The following is a 10,921-nucleotide window of genomic DNA, read 5'->3' on the forward strand; positions in this document are numbered from 1 at the left end:
GGTCGGTGGAAAGCGGTCGCGTGTCTCCTCCTACAAGGACTGGGAAGAGGGCCGTGACGAGGCGGGCAGCCCCGAGGAGGATGAGGAGGAAGAGGAGGAGACGGATCGGAGCAGTCGCACTCGCAAGGACAGGTGGGGTCTGCGTGCGTGGGGGTTCCTGGTGCTAGCGGTGGCGCCGCACGCTTTACAGCCGTGTTGGATCCCTGCTGGGGGGAAGAAGCGTGAGCACTGACTGTGCCTGTCTGCAGAGCTCAGTGCTGCGCGCTCTAACAGGTGGGGCCATGCCCTCCTGTGTGGCGAGAAGGCCTGGAGATCTCTTTGGGGGAGGACTGTGGGGGGCACCCCTGTAGATCTGAGAAGGCCTGGGAAAAGCTGTTTTACTAGTGCCCTCCCTGAGGCACTATGGGCAGGAGTGCTTTTAGATGCCATTGGACACCTGCAAACATCAGCTGTCCAAGTTGTGAGACTCCCTGCTTCCTGATGCCTGGAGGCAGTGGCCTGCTCAGAAGTGCACATGTCTGAGAGCATCATCAGACTTGGTGGGCTGTTAGCAAAGGATGGAGAGAGCACTTTTAACTATAAGCTTCTGCTATAGCGGAGGTTAGAACTAGAATTGTATGAGACAAGTCAAAAGCCAGCTATTTCTCAGCACTGTTGAGCTTTCCTTCTCTCTGCTCTGCCTTTTCAGGCATTACCGTTCTGTCCATGTGGAAACACCTTCCTACACAGGGGGTGTCAGCGAGGAGTTTTGGGAACGCAGCCGTCAGCGGGAAAGGGAGCGTCGGGAACATGGTGTCTTTGCCTCCTCCAAGGAGGAGAAGGAACGAAAGAAGGAACGCAGTAGGGATCGGGACCACGATCGTAAACGGGACCGTGGTAACTGCTCAGAGACCTTTGTGACTCTTCCTGCTTAGGGTTTGGGCTTGTCACTCAGCCTGTTCGTAGTCCTTGGCTAACGTGTTTGGTGTTTTCTGCAGCAGAGCTGGGAAGCCCGTTTGTGCACTGGGCATCTGATCTTACTTTCTCTTTGCAGAGGAGCGGGATAGAGGTCGTCACAGCAGCAGATCAGAGAGAGATGGCTCATCAGAGCGAAGCAGCAGGAAGAGTGAACCAGAGAGTCCTAGACACCGGCCCAAAGGTAGGAGTAGGACCCAGTAGAGTTCTCATGTGAGACCTAACAGGAAGGGGCTTTTCTCTTCTTTTTTTTTGTTTGTGTTTGTGCTGGTTTTGTTACTTGCTGGTTTTGTTACTTGCTGGTTTTGTTACTTGCTGGTTTTGTTACTTGCTGGTTTTGTTACTTGCTGGTTTTGTTACTTGCTGGTTTTGTTACTTGCTGGTTTTGTTACTTGCTGGTTTTGTTACTTGCTGGTTTTGTCAGGACGAGTGTGGGTAGAAAAGCCTATACCTTCTAACATTTGTAGTTAGGGCAAGCATAAAACTAGCTCACCTTGGGTCTGGGAGCAATCTGCCAGCTGTATGTGTGAAAACCTGGCTCATCTCTGTGCAGTGGGATCTATTCTGGGTTTATGTGATAGAGATGTGATCCTTTTGCATTTTTGCTTGGAATCACTGGGTCAGCCTCTTCTCTTAGAGAGCGAGCAAATGGGTACCCTCTCCCCGTGCTCCTTGTAAGCTGGCTCTAGGTGCTTGGGGTCACTGTTTGAACATCAGGTGTCAAACCCCATCTCATCTGCTAGATGCAGCCACGCCATCTCGCTCCAGCTGGGAGGAAGATGATAGTGGCTACAGCAGTGCCCGCCGCTCACAGTGGGAGTCTCCCTCACCCATGCCTTCCTGTCGAGACTCAGAGCGCAGCCATCGGGCATCATCACTGCGCGACACGGACCGGAGAGACCGGGACAGGTATCAGTGCCTGGGGCTGCGGCTATGAGCTGCAGAAAGGTGAGTGTGTGTGTAAGAGTAGCGCCTGGCTGTGGGCCTCACTTTCTCCCTCATGCTGTTTTTTCAGGTCTGTGAGAAGCAGGTACTCGGATAAGACGCCATTGCCCACCCCATCATACAAATACAATGAGTGGGCTGATGACCGGAGACACCTGGGGGCCACGCCACGGCTGTCCAGAGGGAGAGGTGAGGAGCCTGGACCTGGGCTGAGCAACAGCAGAATCCCCTTCCCCTGAGCAGCACAAGGTCGGGCTCTGGGGTTTCCTCTGGTGTGGCCAGGACAGTGCCCGGACTGACCAGCTCACACCCTCCAGGGCGGCGTGCAGACGGGGAGGAGGGCATTGCCTTTGAGACGGAGGAGGAGCGGCAGCAGTGGGAGGATGACCAGCGGGTGAGAGCCCAAAGGCAGGCGAGGGCTCAGGCTGCTGGGGCAGTGGGAGCAGCAGGGCTGGGGGGGCGTCTGGTGGGCTCCTCTGGGTGGCTGGACAGGAAGCGGTGGGAGGGTCCGGTCTGGCCTGTGGGGCCAGCAGAGCTCAGGGCTGCATCTCCCCGCTAGCAAGCTGACCGGGACTGGTACATGATGGATGAGGGCTACGACGAGTTTCACAACCCCTTAGCCTACTCCTCCGAGGAGTATGTGAAGAAGCGTGAGCAGCACTTGCACAAGCAGCGGCAGAAGCGCATCTCGGCACAGCGGCGGCAGATCAATGAGGTAGGGGCAAAATGCGGGGTCAGCTGCTCTGAACATGTGGGCACCACTTGTTTTGCAGCCCTGTGAGAGATTTGCTTGCTGGCAGCAAAGGCTGAGCCCTTGCTCTTGGGTGAAGAAGGACAGGCTGTGTCCTGGCCCAGACTGAACAAGGGCTCACAGGGGAAACTACTGTCCAGTTCCCCTGGCACATGCAGCCCTGCATCTCCTGCACGGGGCAGAATTTGTAATCAGGGTGAGTGCAGTAGAGCGCAATGTCCAGGGCAGCAGTAATGCTGAGGGCTATGCTCCTGCTATTCTGGGGTGTGAGATACATTACTGGGGTTGTCTACTGCTGACCTGGTGGACGCTGGGGGCTGCTGCCCTCAGCACAGGAACAGGATGATGTCCAGGCTTCCTGGCATATACTGAGTGTAGCAGGGGCCTTGTGGACTGTCTGTCCTGCATTTCCTTGGAGACAGTCCTGTTGACCGTGTGCTTCATACAGCCAGTCTGTGTTTCCCATACCCTGGAGCTTCCAGTTACAGTTGCTTCCCTAGGACTTACTTTCAGGCTCCCTAGGCTGGAACGATCTGTTTCATCCTATTGTCAGTATGGGGGCCTAGTCCTGAGCTCACTGTTCTGGTGTGATCTTTCGGGCTTTCTGTGGGGCTTCTGTGTCTTTTCTGATATGTTGTTCCCCGCAGGATAACGAGCGCTGGGAGACAAATCGCATGCTGACCAGTGGTGTGGTTCATCGGATTGAAGTGGATGAAGATTTTGAGGAAGATAATTCAGCCAAAGTGCATCTGTTGGTGCACAATCTGGTGCCCCCTTTCCTAGATGGAAGGATTGTCTTCACCAAGCAGGTAGAGATTGTGGCTGAAGGCACTGCTGACAGGGAGCCCCACAAGTGTAAGCCCTCTATGCTGAAGCAATACCTCTTTCCTCTAGCCGGAGCCAGTCATCCCTGTCAAGGATGCCACCTCAGATTTGGCCATCATAGCCCGGAAAGGCAGCCAGCTGGTGCGCAAGCACAGGGAGCAAAAGGAGCGTAAGAGGGTATGCTGTAACCTTTTGGCTTACTACCCCGCTGTACATGTTAGGTAGTGCCTCACAGCCTTTGTCTGGACTTTGCAGAATACAGGCTTTTGTGGCAATGATGACAAGGAGTTCATATTTTTATGACCTGGGATATCCTGGCAGCCCAGCTTATTGCATTGTCTCATAAGCAGCTGCTGTGATATGATTTTCTCAGGCACTGCCTGGGACATGAGTCACTGTGCACTTGTGCAGAGGAGTCTGGCCCAAAGGACATTTGGATCATGGGATAAGAGAGCAGGTGGAAGAATGCAAGGTAGCTTAGGAACAGTCAGTAGTCAGTATGGCGGCAGGATACATCTTATGTCTCAGCAGAAGAGTTGTGAGGAGGAGTATGTAGTAAGGTAGTATATTAGCTTTTGGGGGTATTTTCTCTAAAGATTATGTGATAGCTGTGGGGAAAGCACAAGTGTTCCTTTTAAATTGAAACAGCTGTATTTGAGCTACGTATACTACGAGTGGAATGGAGCTGGAAATTAAACTGATATCAGAGATGAAAGCAAACAGGAAGGTGGGAGAGAGACCTATGAGCACCTGTCAAGAGCAGGAAGATTATCTGTGGTTCAGATGTGTGTACTTTTAAGTTCAAATTTAGTGGAAGGGTCAGCAGCTGTAACCGTTTTCTTAGGAGACAGTTGGTCATCCTGTGCTTGAAGTCTCTGTATCCAGACCAGTGTCTAAAAGCTCTGCTCCAGCTCATCTGGAAGAGGGGTACTTGATGTAGGAATGGGATGTGTAGCATTGGTGAATTGTGGGGCTAATATGCTTTCCTAGTTTTATGAGTAGGATTGGAAAAGAATGCCACAGCAAGCACAGACAAGTCAAAGTTATGCTGCTCTTTGTCCTTCCAGGCTCAGCATAAGCACTGGGAGCTGGCAGGCACAAAACTGGGAGACATTATGGGGATCAAGAAAGAGGAGGAGAAGGATGAGATGGTGACAGAAGATGGTAAAGTGGATTACAGGTAGGAGCTTGCTTTGAATTACTCCTGCTGAGCCAGCCATGGGGGCTGTAGGCATAGCAAAGTGTGTGGAGAGGCAGGTTCAGAACTTCTGGTGTTTCCTTAGGACTGAGCAGAAGTTTGCTGAACACATGAAAGAGAAAAGTGAAGCCAGCAGTGAGTTTGCCAAGAAAAAATCAATCCTGGAGCAGAGACAATATCTGCCCATCTTCGCTGTGCAGCAGGAGCTGCTCTCCATCCTCAGGTATGGCTGCTAAGGAAGCTGGTCAGAAGCCAGTGCCCTGAGGATGATCTATGTCTCAGGAACCCAAGTGAGAAATTCTAAATAGATTGCCTGTTTGGAAGCTGTACCCTCATGAAACAAAGCCCATTGCTTTGTGTTGCTGGTAGCATCTCTTCTGCCCAAGTAGGATGACACTTGAGTGGCCAGCCAGGGATGTGAATGCAAAAGCCCTTCTTTGTGGTATATGAAGAAATACTTTTTCCCTTTCTTCAGAGACAACAGCATTGTGATTGTGGTGGGGGAGACAGGGAGTGGGAAGACGACTCAGCTGACACAGTACCTCCATGAGGATGGCTACACGGACTATGGCATGATTGGCTGCACCCAGCCCCGCAGAGTGGCAGCCATGTCCGTTGCCAAGCGGGTCAGTGAAGAGATGGGGGTGCGTCTGGGAGAGGAGGTGAGTTTGGCAGTGGGTGCAGGAGTGCAGCCTGATGACAGTGAGTGCTGTTGGAAGACTTGCTGGTATCTCTGCCATCCCAGGTGGGCTATGCCATCCGCTTTGAGGACTGCACGTCCGAGAACACAGTGATCAAATACATGACAGATGGGATCCTTCTTCGTGAGTCACTGCGAGAGGCTGACCTGGACAACTACAGTGCTATCATCATGGATGAGGCCCATGAGCGCTCACTCAATACTGATGTGCTCTTTGGCCTGCTTCGGGAGGTATGTGTGAGCCTGGACTAGAGGACAGCAGCATAGGGCATATGAGCTGGTCTTAAAGCAGAGTATTGGCGTGACAGCATTCTCTGCAGCGTCTGGGATAGGGAAGCAGAGCTGCCACATCTCTGTCTGCACTTGCTGCTGCAGTATGCTGGTCCCTGGTTCTGGGGGGTTAAATCTCCCATAGTGCCTAAGTGCCGTCAGAGGCTTTGCTGGGTAATTATCAGAAACTCTAGGATCTTTGCTGACTTAAGGCTTCCTGAGGTTGGTGGGTCTTTTTAACTGCACAGATCATATAGCATCTGTGTTCCCCGGCATTAGTGGCCAGTGCCTCTAGAGTACAGGAGAAGCTCTGTCCTATGCTGTTGTCTCAGTAATAATGGAAGCAGCCTGCAGCCATGGACAAATGCCCCTTCCTTATTGTTCCTCTCATCTGCTTTCTAGGTGGTGGCCCGACGCTCGGATCTGAAGCTTGTTGTCACCTCGGCCACCATGGATGCAGATAAGTTTGCCTCCTTTTTTGGAAACGTTCCTATTTTCCACATTCCTGGACGCACTTTCCCTGTTGATATTCTTTTCAGCAAGGTATGGTCAATGTTGCAGAGGGAAGTTCTGTTGTGACAGGAGGGTGTTGTGACTTGGGTATACTGTGCTCTGTGGTGGACGGAAAGGATAGAGGAGGAGTAGCCATGCTATGATGCAGTCTTGCGTGCAGGACAGGGCAGGTGAGATTATTGGTGTCTGTAACCTGGGCTGTACCTTTCAGACCCCACAAGAGGATTATGTGGAGGCTGCAGTGAAACAAGCCTTGCAGGTCCATTTGTCTGGTGCTCCTGGAGACATCCTCATCTTCATGCCTGGCCAGGAGGACATAGAGGTGAGCTGGAAGGGCAGGCACTGTCCTACCCCCTTGTTGTTTTAATCTTACGTTTACACCCTTCTTTGTATCTAGGTGACCTCAGAGCAAATTGTGGAGCACCTTGAGGAGCTGGAGAAGGCGCCTGCTCTTGCTGTGCTCCCTATCTATTCTCAGCTACCGTCGGACTTGCAGGCCAAGATCTTCCAGAAGGTGCTGATGCATGCTTTGTGGTAGGAGTGGGCACAGGGGAAAATAGCGCAGGGAAGATTATTGAGCATGGGTAAGAGGCGCAGACATGCCTTTTGTATTGCATGTGGAAAGCGAGAGAAAGCACGTGCCCACCTCAACTTCTTAAGCGTCACCCCGTCCTTCTGGGTTCTGTATTGCTGCTCTGCACTCCTCCTCAGTGGTGCAGAGGCCCTTGGCCCAAGCATTTGACTGATGTGCAGTATGCTTGCAGGCTCCGGATGGGGTCAGGAAGTGCATTGTTGCCACTAACATTGCAGAGACCTCACTGACAGTGGACGGCATCATGTTTGTGATTGACTCTGGCTACTGCAAGTTGAAGGTAAGCACAGATTTCCTGTACGGTTTATGTCTCTGATTTCTGGGGTTGTATTGAGAGAGTTCTGTGGTAGCGACCCAGCTTTCGTCTTACCTCAGTTTGTTCTTCTTGTGCCCTGCAGGTTTTCAACCCCCGTATAGGCATGGATGCACTGCAGATCTACCCCATCAGTCAAGCCAATGCCAATCAGAGGGCAGGTCGAGCTGGCCGAACAGGTCCAGGCCACTGCTTCAGGTAGGCACGCCACTGGTGTTCCTGTCCCATCTGCAGCTTGGCATCAGATTATATATATTTTTTTTCCTCACTGGAGCTCATTATCTTGAACTTCCTGGGGGGGATGAGGGCAGTGGGCAGGCCTTGAGGCCTTCCCTTTTGGACCCAGTGCCTCTGCAGAGGAAAGGATATGCTCCAGCTTCTTCCCTTGCTCATCTTCACTTGTGGCTGTTCCACCCTTGATGCTGTCAGGATAACAGCCAAGCAAAGGCAGCTTTCTCAAGGCTTTGCTTTGAAGCTGCTGTGTGCCCAGGGAAGAACTATGCTTGAGAGGGGTGTACACTGTAGTGCAGCCCAGGCACCCTTTTGTGCTGGGGAGGCCACACTTTGGCCAGGGTAGAGGTTCCTCCCTGGGGTCCTGCTGGCTGGCCTGTCTGAGTGCAGAACTGCTGCTCTGTGCCGTGCCTGCCTGGATTGGGCAATGGCTGGTGAGTCAGTAAGGAGCACAGTGGCCGGAATGGGAGGAGCATGCTCTTGGCGTCTGTTCCCCAGGCTCTACACCCAGAGTGCCTACAAGAACGAGCTGCTGACAACCACGGTGCCCGAGATCCAGCGCACCAACCTTGCCAATGTGGTGCTTTTGCTCAAGTCCCTGGGTGTGCAGGACCTGCTGCAGTTCCACTTCATGGATCCACCCCCTGAGGACAACATGCTGAACTCCATGTACCAGCTGTGGATCCTGGGGGCTCTGGATAACACAGGTATTGGCTGTTGGGGCAAGCTGTGAGCCCATGGGACTGGGACCTGCCTAGCTGCTGATTCCTGTGCTGTTCCTACAGGTGGTCTGACCTCAACAGGACGTCTCATGGTGGAGTTCCCACTGGATCCTGCACTCTCCAAAATGCTCATTGTCTCCTGCGACATGGGTTGCAGCTCTGAGATCTTGCTCATTGTCTCCATGTTGTCTGTACCTGCTATCTTTTATCGGCCTAAGGTACCTGTTTGCTCTTTCAGCAGTTTGGGGCCTTCCCTTGCCCTTTGACTAACCTGTGCTCTTTGTTCACCCTTCAGGGCCGAGAGGAGGAGAGTGACCAAGTGCGGGAGAAATTTGCTGTTCCAGAGAGTGATCACTTGACTTATCTAAATGTTTACCTGCAGTGGAAGAACAACAGCTATTCTACGCTGTGGTGCAACCAGCACTTCATCCATGCCAAGGCCATGCGGAAGGTGAGGCTGTGTCAACAAGGTTGGGGGAGGGAGCCTTATGCAGGAGAGGGGTCCAACCACCATACCCCTTTGCAGGTGCGGGAGGTGCGTGCCCAGCTCAAGGACATTATGGTGCAGCAGCGGATGAGCCTAGCATCCTGTGGTACTGACTGGGATGTTGTCAGGAAGTGCATCTGTGCTGCGTATTTCCATCAAGCTGCAAAGCTGAAGGTGAGAGGTGTCTCTGCTAGTCTCGGGGCTGAGAGGCCCTCTCTGGGAACAGGTGGGCTAACCACGCTTCTCTTTGCAGGGCATTGGGGAGTATGTGAACATCCGCACAGGCATGCCCTGCCACCTGCACCCCACAAGCTCTCTGTTTGGCATGGGCTACACACCAGACTACATTGTGTATCATGAGTTGGTCATGACCACCAAGGTGAGCTTGTGCTGAGGGCTAGCAAGAAGGGTGAGGAATGCTCTGAGGGAGATGGGAGGGCTTTGCTGTGATACCAGGATCTATCACAAGGGCAGTTCTCAGCCTTTCTTATCCATACCAACAGATGTCTGTGTCATCTGTGGAGTCCTGTTTGTCCCTTTCCCGATATTTTTTTCCTGGCCTATGCAGGACATGTTTGAACCTCTTTGCAGTCTCATCAAGTCCAGCCTATAGCAGCTTCTAATGCCAGGAGGCATTGTCTGGAAGGGGTATAGTTCCAGCCTAAGAAGTGCCATCAGCAAGTGAGGGAGGGAGGGAGCTGCCCTGGCTTTGGAAATGGTGCCCAGGCCCTGAGAGTGCCATCCTGCTAACCTGGTCTTTCCATCTGTCTCTGCAGGAATACATGCAGTGTGTTACTGCGGTGGATGGAGAGTGGCTGGCAGAGCTGGGTCCCATGTTCTACAGTATCAAACATGCTGGCAAGTCACGCCAGGTGAGTCTCTGGTCTAGGACGAGCTGGCAGACAGCAGGCCCACTGCATGCTGTTTCTAGTGCAGAGAGTGTATATGTGTGCTTTGATGTGGAGGGAACATGCCTGCAGAGAGTTTTCTGCTGACCAGCCCTTTGCCTGTCCCTGACCTACTGCCTTATGCTAGGAGAACCGCCGCCGTGCGAAGGAGGAAGTGTCTGCCATGGAGGAAGAGATGGCTTTGGCTGAGGAGCAGCTGCGTGCCCGCAGGGAGGAGCAGGAGCGCCGTAACCCACTGGGCAGCGCAAGGCAGGTGCTGGCCCTGCCTGGCCATAGGTTGCCTGCTTAAGAGCAGGAGTAGTGAGCTGCGTGGAGGAACCCAGCTTCTCCATGGGTGTTCTGGTGCGGGCAAAGGTTGCATATTCCACTAATTGCCCTTGTCCTCTCCTGGCAGATCTACTAAAATCTACACCCCTGGGCGGAAGGAGCAGGGTGAGCCCTTGACGCCTCGACGCACCCCAGCCCGCTTTGGCCTCTAAGAAGGCAGTGCCTGTTGCTTCGAGGCTTAAAGGTTTCCAGGAGCAGCTGAATCTTAGGAGAGTGTCCAGCTCCCCGATGACTATCTTCTGTGAGGTGCTCTACAGCTTGTGGCCCGGGAAGGCTTTGGTGCTTGGCACTAATTTTGCTACAGAACAGAAAGAATTTTATTTGTTTAAAGGTTGTCAGACTAATCCTTGATTTGTGTTGCACTGCTTCTTGTCCTGGAGTGAGTGTTGGGTGGAGGCAGCCCTGCAGGTATTGTGCAGGGCTGGTACTGTCAAGTTGTTGCTCTGTAGAGCCTGGGACAAGGCACAGAATTACACTGACCTAGAGGGTAATGACAGCCTGGCCCATACTACTGCAAAGGCAGTTCTCCCACAACCCCTGCCCTGGGCAGGCAGCCGGTGCCCAGCTTTCCCTGTACACACAAGACCACAGGCCCAGCCCTGTTTCAGGCCAGACTGTGCCAGGAACCTGCTCACCTTCAGCTGCTCATGCTTGCGGTGCTGCTCATGTGTTCTGACTGTGAGGTACGTGTTCTCCTGCATCCTGCCCGGTGTGTCTCAAAGATGCCTGGAGGAAAGGCAGGGGAGATGAGACGATGCAGTGGTGCAGAGACGATTCTGATCTGTCAGCCTTGTGGGAGCTTGGGTAGTCCAGCAGTTGTCTGTCTGTCCCATACACCTCTGCTGGCAGCAGTAACTGCTGTGTGCAGAGAGCTCAGGCCCACTCCCCATGTTCACCACTTACTCCCTGTCACCTGTCAGCTCTGCAGCCTGCTTGACTTGCTGCTGGATCTTGTGTCCTAGTTTCTCATTTGACTGCCTGAAAACAAGGTGCGAGCTGAGTGAGGTGGTGTTAGAAGGCAGCTATCTGCCCCTCTCTACTCCATTAAGGCTTCTGACTCACATCTGCTCCTTCACACACTAGTTGATGTTGACCAGCACCACCTCCCTCTCCTTGTGTGTCCTGCTGCTGTCAGAGCATGCCAGAACATAGGAAGAGCACAGGGTTTCTACCTGGAAAGAATGA

At 53.0% G+C, this 10,921-nt stretch overlaps 1 protein-coding gene across 1 annotated transcript; it reads left to right on the forward strand.

Moving 5' to 3' along the window:
• Positions 1-747: 747 nt before the first annotated feature.
• Positions 748-10,083, forward strand: DHX38 (DEAH (Asp-Glu-Ala-His) box polypeptide 38). The gene is made up of 25 exons (XM_010294182.1): positions 748-876; positions 1,034-1,138; positions 1,698-1,863; positions 1,970-2,088; positions 2,217-2,293; positions 2,459-2,614; positions 3,298-3,459; positions 3,545-3,652; positions 4,543-4,655; positions 4,759-4,896; positions 5,149-5,335; positions 5,419-5,610; positions 6,046-6,186; positions 6,368-6,478; positions 6,554-6,670; positions 6,921-7,028; positions 7,147-7,259; positions 7,791-7,999; positions 8,078-8,232; positions 8,310-8,465; positions 8,541-8,675; positions 8,755-8,880; positions 9,278-9,373; positions 9,537-9,658; positions 9,804-10,083. The coding sequence occupies exons 3-25, from the start codon at positions 1,787-1,789 to the stop codon at positions 9,886-9,888; spliced, it is 3,003 nt and encodes a 1,000-aa protein (XP_010292484.1). The 5' UTR covers positions 748-876; positions 1,034-1,138; positions 1,698-1,786; the 3' UTR covers positions 9,889-10,083.
• Positions 10,084-10,921: the final 838 nt, after the last annotated feature.

The sequence above is a fragment of the Phaethon lepturus genome, unplaced genomic scaffold, assembly GCF_000687285.1.
Source record: "Phaethon lepturus isolate BGI_N335 unplaced genomic scaffold, ASM68728v1 scaffold45419, whole genome shotgun sequence".
Lineage (NCBI taxonomy): Eukaryota > Metazoa > Chordata > Aves > Phaethontiformes > Phaethontidae > Phaethon > Phaethon lepturus.

What these genes read in the sequence shown, in the direction of transcription:
- DHX38 (XM_010294182.1), top strand. Translation starts at nt 1,787, where the DNA reads ATGCCTTCCTGTCGAGACTCAGAGCGCAGCCATCGGGCATCATCACTG. An exon ending in ACGGCTGTCCAGAGGGAGAG is followed by an intron (nt 2,089 to 2,216) that starts GTGAGGAGCCTG and finishes CACACCCTCCAG; the next exon opens with GGCGGCGTGCAGACGGGGAG. An exon ending in ATGCTGGCAAGTCACGCCAG is followed by an intron (nt 9,374 to 9,536) that starts GTGAGTCTCTGG and finishes GCCTTATGCTAG; the next exon opens with GAGAACCGCCGCCGTGCGAA.